At 37.7% G+C, this 19,745-nt stretch overlaps 1 protein-coding gene across 1 annotated transcript; it reads left to right on the plus strand.

The window, feature by feature from the left end:
* Nucleotides 1-982: 982 nt before the first annotated feature.
* Nucleotides 983-19,479, plus strand: LOC136036221 (uncharacterized). The gene is made up of 2 exons (XM_065718314.1): nt 983-1,093; nt 16,569-19,479. Exon 2 carries the CDS (start codon nt 18,360-18,362, stop codon nt 19,362-19,364), a length of 1,005 nt encoding a protein of 334 aa, XP_065574386.1. The 5' UTR covers nt 983-1,093; nt 16,569-18,359; the 3' UTR covers nt 19,365-19,479.
* Nucleotides 19,480-19,745: the final 266 nt, after the last annotated feature.

Below are 19,745 nucleotides of genomic sequence, written 5' to 3' on the forward strand. Positions count from 1 at the left end.
GCTATTGAAATCCTTGAGAACAGGGTAACTCAACTAGAGGCGAAAGTTGACGATTATGAGCAGGAAGCTAAGCTAGATTCTCTCTCATTTAACGGTGTGAAACAGAACCCATCGCAAAATCTAAATCCAGCAATTTATCATATCATACGTGACCAAATGGGCCTGTCTAGTATCGCAAATTCCGATGTTGTGAGTGTTCATCGGTTCCGTCTGGGTTCTAGTAACTCACAAAGACCAGACAAGGTGGCTCCCGTGCTCGTGGAATTTCGTTCTAAGGACATCGCTAGCGCCGTTTTCAAAGCAAAGAAGAATCTTGCAAATAGTGGAATTTTTGTATCTGAAAATCTCACAAAGAAAAAGCGTGAGTTACTGAATGCTGCCAGAGATAAATTTGGAAACCGATGTGTATGGTCTGATCAGGGGAGAGTTTTTGTGCGACAGTCAAGTGTTAGTCCCATTCAGCGTATTTGGGGTATCGATGATCTTTTGTAATATCAGTGATAGTGATAATCGTTTTCATTTCCGTTCATTTTTTTTTTCTTTTTCTTGTTGGAGTTTAGAATATTTTTTTTTTGTTTTTTCGTTATCCCTCTTCTGTATATTTCCTTACCGTCAAATGCGGTCTGTACTATATTATGAATGGCTGTTCAAGTAAATAATGATATGCAGCAGTCCCGTTTGGACTTGTTGCAAAGTTCGCCGTTTCGTATTGAAGATGTTTTGTCGTTATCGGTAGCGAAAAATTTTGTGGGTCATCCATTTAAGCCGCTGCGGAGTAGCAAATATATTCGGTTAAGTGATATTGAAATGCCTGGACAATCTGAGTCTTTGACTGTGGCTCAGTGGAATTGTCATCTGAATTCTAACCACCATGAGGTCGCCCGTCTGCTAGATCTTTATAAAAATAAGGTAGAAATATTAGGGATTTGCGAGTCGTTCGTAACCGATGACACTTTCCTCTCGTCACATTTTTTTCCAGGCTATAAACTTGTATCAAAATCAAGGAGTTCAATGAGAGGAGGAGGTTTGACTTTTCTGCTAGCAAATTCTTTGGATTACGTAATTCGAGATGATTTAACTCTCTGGAATGAAGGTAAGCTCGAAACTTTATCAATAGAAATAGAGTTAGAGAAAAATAGAAAGTTCATCATTTCTTTGGTTTACCGGCCGCCCAGCGCAAACCCAGATGATTTTTTTGGAGAATTCGATGGATTTCTTCAAAGAATGTCAAGTACTAAACTCCAATGTATTTTTTTAGGCGATTTTAACTTTGATCTTTTAAATCTAGAAGGAGTAAACCTTGATTTTTTTAACCTTATGCTTTCACATAACCTTTATCCCGCAGTTTCAATCCCAACTAGGATAACAGATCATTCGGCAACTCTGATTGACAATATCTTCCTTTCTTCGGATGCAATTGTGGAGTGCTGTGCTGACGTTGTCTTATACCCTGGGTCGGACCATCTACCATTATTTTGCACCATTAAAAGATTTGGCTGTAAACATAAAACCACTACTAAGTTTCAATTCAGAATGATGAAAGCTGAAAATCTCAGGAAATTTAAAGAAGAAATCAGCACAGTATCATGGCAAGAAGTCATGGCGGAGAAAGAAGACCCCTCGACTGCTTTTGATAAATTTATGAGTATTTTGTCTCCCATCTATGATCAGTGTTGCCCATTAAAAACTGCAACTAAGAAGAAAAACCAACCGCGGAAGCCATGGATTACGGAAGAGATACTGGAAATGATGAAGAAGAGAGACCAACTATTCTCAGATTATCTCAATTGTGAGAGTGATGACAGTTGGGAAGAGTACAGAAAGGCAAGAAATAGGGTGAATTCTGCACGTCGAGCTGCAATGAGGGAGTATTTCGGAGAGAAATTAAAATCGCAGAAAGGAAACATTAGAGGGACCTGGCTGACTATTAAAAGCGTTCTCGGCAATGGTAAGGATTCAGCATCAACTGAACAGTTAGCCATAGGTGAAAGAATTGTGAGTGGGAGGCAAGAAGTTAGTGAAGAGTTTTGTAAGTTTTTTACCAAAATAGGATCGCAAATAAACCAAGAGGCAAAAGATCAAAGCGGACAGCTAGATACTGAGGAGTTTGACGATAACCGTGGTCTTCATCACTCATTTTACTTTACCGAATGTACTATGGATGACATTACCCAAGCAGTGAAATCGATCAAATCTAATGCAGCTGGTGTTGATGGCCTAAACATTAAAGCATTTAAAGCAGTTGCTGCGTATCTCTTACCTGTGATATTATATCTAGTCAATTTATCTATTCAAAAAGGTGTGTTTCCTGACGAACTAAAGCGGGCAAAAGTTATGCCCCTCCATAAAGGAGGCGATAAAAGAGATATTTCGAACTGGAGACCAATATCCATTCTACCGCTCTTCTCAAAAATTTATGAAAAAGTAGTGTATAAGAAAATATACGAGTACATGAATTCGCTTGGGTTTTTGTCAGATTCGCAGTTTGGTTTTAGAAAAGGTCATTCTACAGTGCATGCCGTTCATCACCTTTTAGATTGTGTAAATAGTGCGTTAGAAAATAATTTGATCCCTCTAACTATTTTTATTGATTTGAAGAAGGCGTTTGACACTGTGGATTTTGAAGTTCTACTGAAAAGACTGCGGAACCTTGGAATTAAAGATACAGCATTAAGTTGGTTTCGGTCTTATCTGTGTGGAAGATCAATGAAGGTGGTGATGAGTGATATATCTAGTGCAGCTATGCCTATAAATTGTGGTGTTCCCCAAGGATCAGTCCTTGGCCCGTTACTCTTCTTGGTATATGTGGATACTCTTCTATTTTATCTAAATGATTCAGTTTTAACCTCTTTCGCCGATGATACAGCTATCACAGTGTTTGCCCGGACTTCAAAAGAGGTTGTGCAAAAAGCGAACCACGTCCTTAGTCGGCTTCATATTTTTACAGCTCTAAGCTGACTTTCAGTAAATCCAAGAAAAACAAATTTTATGGTGTTTAGTAGAACTGGTGTACCTGAACTTCTTGAAAATGTGCTTTATAACGGTGTTGGCATAACACAGGTTTTTTTTTTAAATATCTCGGATTTTATATTGATTGTAATTTGTCTTGGAAGAAGCATGGTGAAATAGTGTCAGCAAAAGCAGCTAGAGGATTGGGAGTGATGAGGAGGCTGAAAAAAGTGTTCCCGGTAGCAGTTGTCAAATTGTTATACAGTGCTATTGTGCACCCCTACATCACGTACGGTTGTTCTGTTTGGGCAAGCAATTTCGTGATGAATTATAAAAGAACTCAAATATTACAAAACAAAGCACTGCGTCTGATAGGAGAATTTCAAAACTGTCAGAATACTGCAGAGTGTTTTAGAGAGAACGATATTTTGAACATAGGCGAGATACGCGATTACCAGCTAGCGATTTTTGTTTTTCAAAGTGTAAATAAGGTAAGCCCTGAGTACTTTCATGATTTTTTTAAAACTAACTCGTTTTATCACCCTTATTTTACCCGAAATTCGGAGGATTTGACTCACGAGAGAAGAAATACAACGAGAGCAGGATTTGTTCTCAGGAACATAGGTGTCAGCGTCTGGAATGACCTTCCAGAATTGGTCAGAGCGGCAGTAAGTCTGGCATCATTCAAGAGAATGGTTAAATTCCATTTTTTAAAAAGGAGAGAACTGTGATAAGAGGAAAGAGTATTTATTTATTTAGTATTTAATATTAATTATTTAGTTTTTTTTACCCCCCCCCAAGGATTTTTTTTCTTCAAAATCATTTGAGGAAATGATTTAGCAGATCATGGTGGTTAGAATTGCGGCCACAGTCAGGACTCTTCTGTCTTAAGAGTGGCCGTTAATGGTAAATTCTTTGTTTAATTTATACGTTTTTAATGAAAATAAAAAATGTCTATGTCTATGTCTATGTCTTAAATGATAAAATTTCGTCAATAATAATCCCAAGGTGCTTAACGAACTTTGACCGCTTAACAATTCCCTTCGGTGTTGCTATTTCCATAATCCAGGGATAAAAATTAGGGGACCGTGAAAAAATAATGAAATTTGACTTATTTATATTTAGGTCAAGGCGGTTTATCTTCAATCAAAGACATGTCATAGTCATTGCTGCATTAATTATTGAGTTAAGTTGTTGTTCAGTTGCGGCAACACACATCAATGTCGCATCATCAGCAACTAAGGGTGTAGTGATCCTGGTTCCCGAAGGTGCGGGATTCACTATATCCCCTATTCTAGAAGTAGTTGCAACAGCATATGGCAGATCATTTATAACAATCAAAAAAAGAGTAGGCCCTAACACAGAACCCTGGGGGATACCATATTTAACAAGACTCTTACTTGAAGAAAATCCATTAATGTGAACATAATGCTCTCTATTTTGGAGATAATCACAAATCAAAGCTTAATTAGCCCCTCTTAGTCCATAAAATTCACATTTTCGAAGTAGTAATTGGTGGTCAACAGTGTCAAATGCCTTAACCAAATCAAGAAACAGACCCGCTACTCTAAGCTTATTATCAAGAGCTCCATTGATTATCGAATGGAGCTCTTGATAATAAGACTTGGCTGTAAGTTGGCAAATTAAGGCTGTAAGTTTTGACCTGATCAAAGACAACGGGGTTCCTTACTTGTTTATTGGCCCCCTTTGCCCTTTTTCTTTCAGAAGAATTGGTAGTCCTTTGCACATTTCAACCCAATTGGACAAATGGGTTTTGGCCATTTTGGGCCGTAACTCTGATTGAGTTTTCTGTTCTGATCTAAAATATTTCTTGTAGATAAGGACTCACTTGGCATGGGACTTTCATGAGGAAGCCTCAAGCATTCCAGAAAAAAAAATATTGCAAGCTCTTTTTAGGGCCTTAGTTTTTGGTGAACCAATATTTTCACCCAACACGAAAGCTGGAGATGCTTTGCGCCCCTCCTTTCCGAACAAAAATGTCTCTGAAAGTTTCAGCTCGATCATTTAGCGTTGAAACAAAATTCGAAAGATAGAGATGCTTTCCACAAATTGTTGTAAGATCTATAAACATGCCTCCAAAAATGGCTCCTCTCTGCCTCTAATTTTAAATTCTGACCACATCCTTTGACATTGGGGGGATTTGGAGGGAGAAACCGGAAATCTTGGAAAACGTGAAAATTGGGGTATTTTTTATCTTACGAATAGGTGATGGGATCTTAATAAAATTTGATATTTAGAAGGAATTCATGTCTCAGAGCTCTTATTTCAAATCTCGACCAGATCTTTTGACATTGGCGGAGTCAGAGGGGAAAATCTTGGAAAACACTTGGAGTGGAAGAATCGGGATGAAGCTTGGTGGATAGAATAAGCAAATGTCCTAGATACATGATTGACGGAACTGTACTGGATTCGCTCTCTTTGGGGGAGTTGGGGGGAGGGGTTCAGTGATTTGGCGAGTTTGGTGCTTCTGGACGTGCAATGACGATGAAAATTGGTAGGCGTGTCAGGGAGCTGCAAAAATTGACTTGACAAAGTCGTTTTCCCAGATTCGACCATCTGGGGGGCTAAAGGGAGAGGAAAAATTAGAAAAAAATAGGTATTTATAATATACGAGTGGGTGATCGGATCTTAATGAATTTAGATATTTAGAAGGACTTCGTGAGTCAGAGCTCTTATTTCAAATCCTGACCGGCATTAAGCCTCTTATTTTCCTTTTAAATCAATCTATTGATTCATAGAATTTTGCTAGAGCTCAAACCATATGATCTATTGGCTCTTAGCTCTTCTTGCCTCGTCACAAGTGCCATATGAGCTCCTTGCTCTTGTTGCTTAGTGTTGCTCTTTTCACTTCCCTATGTTTTCCTCTACTATAGCTGGAAGTCATTATTTAATCAATCAAATTTTGTTTGGAATTATATACCAGTAGAAATCGTTATAAATAATGTCAGCACAATATTCCTTGGACTCCTTTTTTCAAAGGATTAGCAGGGCTTGTAGTATTGAACTATTAATTCCACTTACTTTTTTTTTGAAAGTGTACAACTCAATTTTTTTCCCATCGCCTCATATGCTACGCTTTTTAGTTAATTTATAATGAGATTTTTTTGTGGAGGGGAGGGGGGGTTGACAACAATAAAATGATTTGGGATGAAAGGAAAACTGCCACTCTTTCTCCAAAAATTTGCAGCCCAAATTTTAACAAAATTGCTACTTATTAGCAACAAAATTGATCAACGAATTTTTATTTATTTTAATCTGACTTTTCTTACTTTACATGGGCAAATAAAAAACTCGGATTCAATTTCTTTATGCCTACTGCCAACCGCGCCCTTTACTTTATTTTAATAAAAATTAAATTTTAAAAATTGCAAAATGATTGTAACTCTTATATCATTCATTTGAAAGTTTACAACCCCCAAAATTTGTTCGCTCGGGCAAGTGCCTCATCTGTCACCTTAAAACCACCTCTGGTAGAGTGGTAAGTATCAAATTAAAATAAAAGGCAAAAATTTAACGAAATAGATGAGTCTGGTTTTTACTGCATAACAAATTACATATTGGGGGAATGTTTGACACAGCTGGGCGTCAGACCTTATAATATTGTTTGTTTTGTTTTGGGGGGGGGGGGTGTTTAAATATCACTTTTACTAACAGTCCTTTCGAGGTGGCTCTCATACATAAACATCTCACAGTTGGACTCCAAGTCTGAATGATCCCAGGGCAAATAAGAACCCATGGCTTTATTTTCACCATATCTAAAAAATGCATTTGATCAATCTATTAGTCAAGACTTCAGACCTTGTTATTTCAAAAGACATACATTACAAAAGAAACCGAGACTTCATAAATGTTCCATTTGATTTCTTGAATTCCAAAAACATGCCGTAGTTCCCTTTCACCTAAAATTCTTTCACCTTAAATTGTTAAATCTTTGCAATAACTACATTTTGTGAAGAAGTCAATTTTAACATTAAGCAAAATGGATAAAAACTAAGAAAGAAAATATAAGAAAAATTAACAAACAAAACAGTGGCGATTTTCAGCCAAAGAGACAAAGTCGATATTTCGACAAGGAAGTTCCCAGCACAGAATTATTCATAAATATTTCTTCTTTGTCTTTATCCGATTTTTATTGAACGTTATACATAGCCACTGAGGTCTTAGAAGAAGAGAAGCCGGAAGGGGGCAAGCTCGAAAAGGGGCAAACTCAAACTGAGACTCCTGGGAGAAGGGATCCCACGGGCGAGTTGCAGGAAAGGATCAGCAGCTGACAACCTGACTCAACCGAAAGAGAAAAAAGAGATAATGCTAACCATATACGAAAAGCAACCCCAAAGAGTTCTTCAGCAAACCAGCAACCTATGGTAAAGAGGAAAAAAGGCTCCTGTAGCACCAAATAGAAAGTGGGATTTTACTGATTTCGTAAAGCTGATCATCGTATGGGTCAGCAAAGATGGTTGACAAACCCTCAAGGATGAAGATGTTGTCCTTCTCATGGGGCCAAAAATTATGGAAGACAATCTGAACTGTTCTCCTGATATTGTCTTGGTGAAATTAGAGCAGCATAACAAAGGAAAGATGCACAAGATGGCATCGTCGGTCAAGGAAGTGGTGAAAAACTCAGGAGAGAGATGCTTAGCCTTATCCCTGGGATACATAACCTTGATAAGTAATTTCCTCATTGACCACGCAAAAGTGGGATAAGTGGAGAAGTAATCGAGGCTGTTTGTGGCATGAAATTAGTTTCATTTCTCAAGGAGAGACTTGGCCTGAGAAAGACTCACATTAAAGAAGGAAAACAATTAGAACAACATTTGGCAACTCATGAAGATCTGACTGGGAAAATACAGGAACGGTACTACCGTCTCCTATTTGGAATGAGATTTTAACACTATTGACAAATTTTTTTGAGGGGGCTTCGAAACATATTTTATAGTGATGCCAGCAAATATGCCAAAGGACTAGAATTTTGGAGGCTAATATGCATCATTATAGGCGGCAGAAAGCCGCCTATAATCTTGGAAAGTTGCTGGCAGAGACGCGGACATGTATAGCAACGGTATAGGAGCCATGTACCATCACCACAAAAATTATACAGAAGATCAGAGAGGCAGAACTCCATCTCCCTTATGGGGTAATTACCACTTCAAGAGCATGCATTTATTATTCCAGAAATGAAGATATAGTCAGGGTAGGACGCCACTCTTGGCTATCACGCTTATTTCAAGAAGGGTGTACGACGGAATGGGCTTATTATGAAATACATACCAAAACATAACCTAAAAAACTGCTGATACCGAAAATAAAAACCGCCCTTTAAAACAAGGGGGGGAGTCTATTAAACTTGGATCTGAAATTCAGATTTCCCGGAAATTGTTATCTAGCAAGCCAAAGCTGTAAACGCCGGTTTTCCGGTCATTTTCCGGTGTCCTTTAGAAGAAAAAAAAGCAAGATTGGTGTTGTTTTGACTGCTGTTGCTTTAGTATCAAGACCGAATCAAGACAACAGAAGTGGAGAAAGAAATTCCTGGCGATAGTTTTAGGTTAATTAAGCGGAGGTTGCATAGCATATCATGTTATTTGTGAGTAAGGCCTTTTTTGCATGTCATCGCTTGGACTCATTGAGAAATGTCTCTATTAACCAAAAAGTCTTGAGTGAAAGGATATTCCTCTGAACCTGAAATTAGAATTCTCTGTGCTTAGTTCAAATATAATGTCAGTTTTCTTTTGCTCTCTTTATCCATGTCCAAAAAATTTGAACTGGCAAACCAACAGCTTTATTTCTGGTACTTGCTCACCAGGCATCAGAACTTACACAAAGTTGGTCATGAACCTCAGTGGAAAGGATTTTCCTATCCACTACATGGATTACATCCAGTCGGGCCATAATCTATATATATAAAAATAAGTTGTCTGTCTGTTTGTGGATCTGTGGATCTGTTGATCAGGTGACGTCATGTTTCGGCTGACGTCATGAAATTAGTTGCCGTCAGTTTTGCTTTGAAGGTGACGTTATTCAAGTTATATAAGACATATGTTCGCGTAGAAATCTATTAATGTTTAAGTTTACAATGACTGATGAAGATGCTCAAAGAGTCTATGCCAAAAAACTTGCTGCTGATAGAGAAAGTCAGAAAAGAAAGCGTGCCGAGGAACTACCAGGGCAACGCGAAAGCAGACTTGCTGCTAAAAGAGAAAGTGAAAAAAGAAGGCGTGCCGAGGAATCAAAAGACCAGCAGGGAAACAGGCTTGAGGTTGATAGAGAAAGAAAGAACAGAAAGCATGCCGAGGAACTACCAGAGCAACGCAGAAGCAGACTTGCTGCTAAAAGAGAAAGTGAAAAAAGAAGGCGTGCCGAGGAATCAAAAGACCAGCAGGGAAACAGGCTTGAGACTGATAGAGAAAGAAAGAACAGAAAGCATGCCGAGGAACTACCAGAGCAACGCAGAAGCAGACTTGCTGCTAAAAGAGAATGTGAAAAAAGAAGGCGTGCCGAGGAATTACAAGAACAGCAAGAAATCAGGCTTGCTGCTGATAGAGAAAGTAAGAAAAGAAAGCGTGCCGAGGAATCACAAGAACAGCAAGAAATCAGGCTTGCTGCTGATAGAGAAAGTAAGAAAAGAAAGCGTGCCGAGGAATTACAAGAACAGCAAGAAATCAGGCTTGCTGCTGATAGAGAAAGTAAGAAAAGAAAGCGTGCCGAGGAATCAGAGCAATCTGAAAGTTATCGCCTGGCATTCAGGTACAACCCAGTCGATGATTATAGCTTGAGTAGATGTGTTCAAATCGGGACAATGTCTAAAATTTGTCCCTATTGCAAGGCCTTGAAATTCAATGGTGAAACAATGGGAATATGTTGCGCCTCAGGAAAAGTTAAACTTCCTCTATTGGCTGCACCACCAGAGCCATTGAAGACTTTCCTTACTGGAAATACGTCAGAATCTAAGCGTTTTTTGTCAAAAATCAGACAATACAACTCATGTTTCCATATGACGTCGTTTGGAGCCCAAATCGATATTAATGTTTAAGTTTACAATGACTGATGAAGATGCTCAAAGAGTCTATGCCAAAAAACTTGCTGCTGATAGAGAAAGTCAGAAAAGAAAGCGTGCTGAGGAACTACCAGGGCAACGCGAAAGCAGACTACCTGCTAAAAGAGAATGTGAAAAAAGAAGGCGTGCCGAGGAATTACAAGAACAGCAAGAAATCAGGCTGGCTGCTGATAGAGAAAGTAAGAAAAGAAAGCGTGCCGAGGAATCACAAGAACAGCAAGAAATCAGGCTTGCTTCTGATAGAGAATGTAAGAAAAGAAAGTGTGCCGAGGAATTACAAGAACAGCAAGAAATCAGGCTTGCTGCTGATAGAGAAAGTAAGAAAAGAAAGCGTACCGAGGAATCAGAGCAATCTGAAAGTTATCGCCTGGCATTCAGGTACAACCCAGTCGATGATTATAGCTTGAGTAGATGTGTTCAAATCGGGACAATGTCTAAAATTTGTCCTTATTGTAAGGCCTTGAAATTCAATGGTGAAACAATGGGAATGTGTTGCGCCTCTTGAAAAGTTAAACTTCCTCTATTGGCTGCACCACCAGAGCCATTGAAGACTTTCCTTACTGGAACTACGTCAGAATCTAAGCGTTTTTTGTCAAAAATCAGACAATACAACTCATGTTTCCAAATGACGTCGTTTGGAGCCCAAATCGAAAATCTAGATCAATTTATGTCTACTTTCAAAGTAAAAGGGCAAATTTATCATAAAGCAGGGTCCCTTCTACCATTCTCAGGCGAGAATCATAAATTTTTACAATTGTACTTCATCAGTGATAGAAATTCTGAATTGAATGCACGTTGCGAAATTTCTCCCAACGTTGAAAGGACAATCGTTTCCCAATTGCAACATCTTTTCCACGAAAATAATAATTTAGTGCGTCTGTTCAAAACAGCCATCGATTTGATGCCTACTGATACTCATAAAATTGTTATTTCCGCTGACAAAACGCCTCCTGGCCAACATGTGCGTAGATACAATTCTCCGACTATCGACGAAGTGGCAATCGTTATGGTCGGTGATCAGTTTTTACCTCGAGATATTATTCTACATAAGCGAAACGCTCAGTTGTTAAGAATTGCTGAAACTCATTGATGCTACGATGCCCTACAATATCCTATCATTTTTTGGGATGGAGCCGACGGCTATCACTTTAATATTAAATTGATGAATCCAGCCACTAACAAAGAAATGAATAAGAAATGCAGTGCAATGCATTATTATTCCTATAGACTAATGATTCGGCAGGATGAAGAAAATTATATTTCAAAATGCCGTGAATTGTTTCACCAATTTGTCGTGGATATGTGTGCTAAAATTGAATCACAACGTTTGCTATATATCTGCCTGAATCAGACCAAGCTCCGCTCTGAACAATACATTCATTTGGGAGATGCAGTTATAAATGACGGTAATACCACAAACGTTGGAAGATTAACAATTTTACCTTCGTCATATGCTGGCGGTCCTCGTCATATGCATGAATATGCTCAAGATGCTATTGCGTATGTTCGTCTCTATGGTCGTCCAGATTTATTTATTACATTTACATGTAATCAATCTTGGGACGAGATACTGCAGCTTTTACTTCAAGGACAATCGGCGGTTCATAGGCATGACATTACGGCACGTGTCTTCCGGCAAAAGTTGAAATCACTGATAAACTACCTTGTAAAACATGAAGTGTTTGGGTCAGTGCGATGCTGGATGTACTCAGTGGAGTGGCAAAAACGAGGTTTGCCACACGCACATATACTAATCTGGCAACATAAAAAAATTACTTCAAACGAAATTGATGATGTGATTTCTGCTGAAATACCTGATAAAAATGTCGATAAGGGGTTACATGATATTATTGTAAAAAATATGATACATGGACCTTGCGGTGCACTGAACGAAAATTCATCATGCATGGCCAAAGGAAGGTGCACAAAGCAATATCCTCGACTTTTAGTACCCAAAACAATTACTGGCAATGATGGTTACCCACAATATAGAAGAAGAGCTACTGAAGATGGCGGTAAAACAGCAATAATAAAGAAGCGTAACGGTACCACCATCGAAGTAGATAACAAGTGGGTTGTTCCATATTCCCCATTATTATCAAAAACATTAATGCACAAATAAACGTTGAATACTGTAACTCCGTAAAGGCAATCAAATACATATGTAAATACGTCAACAAAGGCAGTGACATGGCAGTTTTTGGCTTGCAGTCCGAAATCAAAGATTTCGATGAAATCGTAGAATATCAGGCTGGAAGATACATAAGCAGTAATGAAGCTGTTTGGCGAATTCTTTCATTTCCGATACATGAACGTAGTCCAGCTGTTGTTCACTTAGCGGTACATTTACAGAATGGTCGACGTGTTTATTTCACGGAAACCAACGTGCAACAAAGAGTCCTGAATCCACCGGATACAACATTAACAGCTTTTTTTTCGCTTTGCAAAATGATTCTTTGCAAAAAAACTGCTGTATACTGAAGTGCCTTCGTATTACACGTGGAATACTAAAAATAAAGTATTTGAACGTCGAAAACAGGGTAAGTCAGGCGACGGCCAACCTACCATCTTCAAAGATACCACGATAGGAAGACTCTACACCGTTCACCCCAATCAACATGAATGCTTCTTTCTACGCCTGCTTTTGGTGAATGTACCCGGTCCGACATCCTTTGAGTGTTTGAGGACTGTAAATGGTACTATACATGACACTTACCGTAGTGCATGCCAAGCTCTGAATTTATTGGAGAATGACCAATACCGGGATAACTGCATCAATGACGCGTGCGAAACGTCAACCCCAAGTCAAATTCGTGCATTGTTTGGCATCATTTTAACAACTTGCTCTCCATCAGCTCCTACAGAGTTATGGGAAAAATATAAGTCAAAAATGTCCGAAGATATACTTCATCGAAAACAGTTAGAGACGTCAGACATGACTTTTGATTTTACATCAGAAATTTATAACTACACTTTAGCTGTTATAGAAGATTTGTGCGTAAGTATGGCAAACCAACCTCTTCAGGATTTGGGAATGCCTTCACCTAACCGTATCGCTGCTGTTTCGACATGTGTAGAATTGGATCGTGAACAAAGTTACAGTACGAGTGATCTATTGTCGTATGTACAAAATAACATTTCCAAGTTAACGTCGGAACAAAAAGACATTTATGATATGATAATGCATTGTGTCGATAACAACGTTGGAGAAATTTTCTTTTTGGATGCGCCAGGAGGTACTGGTAAAACGTTTGTGATAAAACTGATTCTGGCATCAATTCGATCTAAAAATGATATAGCGTTGGCAATTGCGTCGTCCGGAATAGCCGCAACATTGCTGCCTGGTGGAAGAACTGCTCATTCCGCTTTGAAATTGCCTCTGAACTTGCATTCTACAGAAACTCCCACGTGCAATATTTTCAAATCATCTGGAATGGGTAAAGTATTGCAGCAATGCAAACTTATTATTTGGGATGAGTGCACAATGGCACACAAAAAATTGCTCGAGGGTCTGGGTCAATGCTTGAAAGATTTGCGAGGGAAGTCGAAACCCTTTGGCAGCACCTTAATATTGCTTGCGGGAGATTTCAGGCAAACATTACCTATAATACCTAGATCAACTCCTGCAGACGAAATGAATGCTTGCCTGAAAAATTCTAATTAATGGGCACACGTAAAAACATTAAAATTAACTACAAATATGCGTGTCCGATTGCAAAACGATGACTCTGGTCAAACATTTTCAGATCAATTGCTGGCAATGGGAAACGGAAAGCTCCCAGTAGACTCAATTTCAGGACGTATACAACTACCTGCTGATTTCTGTAATTTAGTGACGTCCAAAAATGAATTGATTGAAAAAGTATTTCCGAATATTCTAAAAAATTATAAAAATAATAAATGGTTAAGTGAAAGAGCGATTCTTGCACCCAAAAATATAGACGTCCACGAAATCAACAATATTGTTTTGACCAAGATTCAAGACCAGGCAGTCCTTTACAAGTCAGTCGACACAGTTTTGGAACCAAATGAAGCGGTTAATTATCCATCTGAATTTTTAAATTCCATAGATCTTTCAGGGTTTCCACAACACGTGCTACAACTAAAAATAGGCGTACCAATAATACTTTTAAGAAATATAAACCTACCAAAGCTCTTCAATGGCACTCGACTTGCCGTAAAAAAAAAAAACAATGGAAAACCTAATAGAGGAAACAATCCTGACAGGGCCTTTTGAGGGTGAGGCTGTTCTTATTCCTCGCATTCCCATGATTCCAACAGATCTGCCTTTTCAATTTAAAAGATTGCACTTCCCAATTCGATTAGCATTTGCAATCACCATTAACAAAGCTCAAGGTCAATCATTAGAAAAATGTGGTATTGATCTTAATATTGATTGTTTTTCCCATCAACAATTGTACGTTGCATGTTCGAGGGTCGGTAAACCTGACAATCTATTTATATGCAGCGAGAATTGGACAGCGAAGAATGTTGTATATTCGCAAGTTTTACGCAGTTAATTTATATTTCGGAACCAAATGAAGCGGTTAATTATCCATCTGAATTTTTAAATTCCATAGATCCTTCAGGGTGTCCACCACACCTGCTACAACTAAAAATAGGCGTACCAATAATACTTTTAAGAAATATCAACCCACCAAAGCTTTGCAATAGCACGCGACTTGCCGTAAAAAAAAAAAAAAAAAAAAAAAAAAAACAATGGAAAACCTAATAGATGCCACAATCTTGACAGGGCCTTATGAGGGTGAGGCTGTTCTTATTCCTCGCATTCCCATGATTCCAACGGATCTGCTTTTTCAATTTAAAAGATTGCAATTCCCAATTCGATTAGCATTTGCAACCACCATCAACAAAGCTCAAGGGCAATCACTAGAAAAATGCGGTATAGATCTTAATACAGATTGCTTTACCAATGTATAATTGTATGTTGCATCTTTGAGGGTCGGTAAACCTGACAATCTATTTATACGCACAGACAATGGGACAGCGAAGACTGTTGTATATTCACAAGTTTTACGTAGTTAATTTGTATTATATCTATCTATCTATCTATCTATATAAAAACGAGTTGTGTGTATGTATGTTTGTTTGTTTGTAAAAAGAGCGTTTGCATATGACGTCATTATTAGTACATACGGCTTTGTATATGGACAGACAATGGGAAAGCCAAGAATGTTGTATATTCGCAATTTTTACGTAGTTTGAAACACATATATAAATCTATCTATATTCACAGGTGGGACACAGGGACACAACTACAATGGCGCGTAACGACTTACGCGCGCGGGGGGCTTGGGGGGGCGCGAAGTGCCCCACCAACTAGGTGTTGGGGTGGCGCGAAGCGCCACCCAACAGCTAGTGAGATATATATGAAATAAACAGACCATGTGATTCATAATTTGATCCTTTTTTGTGAATACAATAACCATTTCACATAACTAAGAAAATTCTGGAATTTCCAGTTCCAGAATTTGGAAAACCTGATTTGGTTTTAATCTTCAACTTTCTGGGAATTTGGGGTCTAGGCCACCCCATCCACAGCCCTGCAGCCTGGCCCGAAGTCGTCTCCCTAAAAAGCGTGATTAATAGAATCTAGAGGATGTACGGAGTACCATCAGTGATATATCTTCTAAATTTGATACAGGTACAGTTTAGTTCCCCCTGATAGAAACAACTTGTTTTTTATTGTATATTATTCGCTTAATTGGGCAATAATCATTCAGTCAATAATAAGGTAGTGTCTAGTAGAAATAGGATACAAACGAATAACTTTTTACTGTATATTCGGGTTCTATTAGCAGGGCCTCTGTATCCTTCACTACAGGGTAAACTAACAATGTCCAACTTTATAATAAACTTCTTCAAGGAGTTTCAAGAGAAAATGATTGTTAATATTTAGATATAGTTTTGAACTCTGAATTGAATGGTTGAATTTAAAAAAAGGGAATAGTTGTGGGAAAAGGTTAGGTTGTTTCTTAGCTATCTCATGAAGGTCCTAAATTACAAATTAACCAAATTACGAGCAGACATGTTATTGACAAATACATTAGTGGGTTACTAAAGCAAAGCTTAAAGTAAAGTAAAGCAATTAAAGTGAGTAAAGTAAGTAAAAATTCTAGTAAGTAAAGTTAAAACTAAATTAAAATTAAAGTTGAAATTAAAGTAAAACAATTAAAGTAAAATTAATTAAAGTAAAGCAAAGCTTATCGAATGCATGTTTTCCAGAGTACCTAAGAGGAGGATTTGCATATAGAACTGAAGTAGTTGACCTGCTTCCAGGTAGCCAGACTGTAAACTGCAAAAGATTTGCTATTGAATTGAGGAGCATACATGAAGAAGCAAATATCCGTGACGCTCTTCACACGGTGTCCTGTACCTGGACGGGGTCTTATAAGACCACTCCTAATGTGTTGGTTTGCTTGCAGGACAAAGTCATTTCAACCACTAAACTTGCAAATAGAGTCCCGCCGTCTCTAGTGAATTCAATTGCGTTTTTGCAATGTTTCACCAATTTTTATATTTTCAGCTTCATTTTCTTCAAAGAAAAAAAGACGATACTTAGAGCAGCTGTTCCGTGGTTTCCTCGAATATCTGCTCTTGCTCAAATGACTTTTGAAGAAATGGCCCGAGTAGTTGAGCTTGAGGAAGATATTATGAAGCTGTATTATGAGATTTTGATCGCTTCACAGTGAAACCTAAAGGAATTTTGGCGTTTTAATGACCTCCTTTCACTTGTTCCCTCGCCAGAAACCGCTGAAGAACCTACCTCAAACCGACGGCTCCTTTGCCTTACATGCGAAACGGTGCATTTACCAATGGCCCATTATGCTGCAGGTCCTAATGCCTCGCCCCTCGTATCTTTCTTCGCTTAGTTTTGGACGGGACATAAAGAACAGATGAATAGTACCCATTAAATCAACCCTTCCTGCTTGGCCATCCAGTATTCAGAAAACTTTGCCATATTCCAAGTGTAAATATTGTGGACAAAATTGTCCATGCGCAGATAGAAGTTGCGATAATTTGTGCTCTTGTTGTGGGTAGTGCTGCGAGGCCGATGCTGATTCAGACGAGGAATAATTGTGCGAGACTTGAAATGGAGGGATACTAGGGAAAAAATATTATAATTTGGGAAAGTGAGAAATAAATAAATAGTGTTAATTCTGACTTTGTTTAGTTTCTTTACCTGCGTTATTGCTGCCATTTGTTTTAACTAATCGTGTTAGTTTGCTATGAAGACATTTTATGGCCTCTAGGCATTTCTATCTCGTATTTGAGCGGAAAATTGCGCCTAAAACTTTGCGGAAAAAGCATTTTCTTGCATGAAACACCAAAAGTATAATAAAATATTAAGTTTTGGAGTGTTCCACCCATTGCAAGCAAGTGCCCTTGATAATTTTCGAGTCAGCATGGTCGGTTTAGCACGAGGGAGAGATTCTAATTATCGTACTTGTCCCATCCCGTCGTGGTATGTTTCAATTTTTCAACACCTTGTGCCCAGAGTAATAATTGGAATATATCCAAGTAAAGTTCAATAGATGTATTCACAATAATTCTGAAAAACCTAATTGGTTATAGACGTGTAGTTTTGTTTCAGCACGTGCTTTTCTAGCCATGGGCCTTGCAGCTTTTGTGTTTGATTCAATACATGATTAAGTATTAAGTATTTTAGTCCACGCACGATTCAAATATAAACGTTCACTGAATTATTGAGGTAGACATCGACAGTGTAATAAATAGATATGGCAGAAGTGGAAATAAAGAAATAGACTTTTTCTTATGAAATTGTGATTTCTATAATTTAAGCGAATTATATCAAGCTTTTAAAAGTGGAAAGAAACAATACAAAATCTGTTTCACGAGGACAAAAATCAATATACAATAAGTTTCAAGAAATAAATTAGCACGCAAAAAGTTCCACACAACCTGCTACAAAACGAAATATATTTTTAAATAACGAAAAGACTACAAAGAATAAAAAAAATTATAAGGCTCCCCATACCCCTCCCCCTATCCATCCTTGCTTCTCACCTTTTCGTTTTGTAACATGCCATTTTTTGATTCATTTTAACAGGAACGGCGAATGACGTAGCATTTTTATCTTTATTTAAAAAAATTACAAGTCAAAATATTTTTGTCTTAAACTATCAAATTCAAAAATTATAAAAATGCATAAACTCTTGACTAAATAAGGACATTCATTAAAAGTAGCCACATCCAAAAAGTAAAACAGAGAATATACTATTTCAGTTACCTCTCTTATAGCTTTGTGCTTGAATGTAGCTCTGGTCTAATTTTGTAATGCCTACTACACAAAAAGATGAATAAATTTATGTTTATCTATACTATTTTTTCACTGCTAATTCAATTTGTTCTAATGAAAAATGCCCATGCTGGAGTTATTGCTAGTAATAGGTTGAGCTACGACAATAAGGAAATTTGGGATGCAGAGACTAAGAAACCAATCCCAAAAATCCACCAGGTATTGAATGAAATTGGCGAAACTGCACACATGGTAGGCGAAGAAACCAACACGAAAGGTTGTAAAGATATTCTTGGTCAGAAAACTGATAAACAACTATTTTTATATAACAAAGAACGAAGCCTGTTCTGGAGTAAAATACAGTTAAATGCTAAACAATTGGTTCAGCTTAACAAGGATAATGACAAATTTAAAGAGCAGAACACAAAAAGTATCGACAACGCAAGACAAATTAGACCAACAGTCAAAATGGACTTGAATGACGACATAAGCCCAAATTTTGACAATGATGTGAAAATTTCTCAGACTTTGTGCTATAACGATATTTTCAAAAGTATGGAGTATATAAAAAGCAAAAAATCTCTTGCTGTATTTCTCCGTAGAATTGTAGACCATAACCCGTTCAGTAGTGACTTTTATATAAATAGAAATCACAGAAAAACATTGAGAGCACTGTCAGAAAGAATTGCAAAAATGAAAGATATTCTCTGCCTCACTAATTCAGAATTTTTGAATTTCACAGAATATATTACAGTGAGAGAGTTGCCGGCAAAGTTCCCGGTCAGAACGTTACCAGCCCACGATGGAAAATATTATTTAGAAAAACAGAATCTAATTTTGAAAGAAAAAAGCCTGTTTTGGAGTCAAATACAGTTAGAAGCAAAAAAAATGGTTAATCTTCTACTAGGAGATGAGCGACATCATCCGTTATTCTCAACAAGGCTGATATCTGCTATAGAAAACTTAGGCAAAAAGGTGCTAATAATGAGGGTCCTCATCCAACGTATGGTTAGAATGTTACATTGGGGTCCTGGTATAATGGAATATATAGTAAACATATAGCAAGTTGTTTAAAGTAAGCCTGTAAAGAATAAATCTTGCTCAAATTGGGAATCCCGTGTTATTTTCATAGATGGCCATATTGATTATATGTTTACAGGCTTTCTTGAAAATCACAAAAAAATATCCAAGTTTGTTTATTGAAGCACATTTAGGCAACGGATATTGTCAATATTGCAATTGCTGCCGAACGCTGAGAAAGGAGCAGATCCTATTATACACGACCAATAGTTTCCTAGTCTAGATTATTAATTTTACGTTTCATTCTTCAAAATCTTCAAGACTGCTTCATAATGCTTCACCAATTTAGAATTGTTTGGGCGTTTCGGACACAGCCTTTAGTGCTTGGATAAGAAATTCAAAGTAACGGTAGAAAATTAAAAG

Source organism: Artemia franciscana, chromosome 15, assembly GCF_032884065.1.
Source record: "Artemia franciscana chromosome 15, ASM3288406v1, whole genome shotgun sequence".
Classification (NCBI taxonomy): domain Eukaryota; kingdom Metazoa; phylum Arthropoda; class Branchiopoda; order Anostraca; family Artemiidae; genus Artemia; species Artemia franciscana.

Bases quoted from the DNA above. Each gene is read 5' to 3' on its own strand.
- LOC136036221 (XM_065718314.1), top strand. From the start codon at position 18,360: ATGAATAAATTTATGTTTATCTATACTATTTTTTCACTGCTAATTCAA.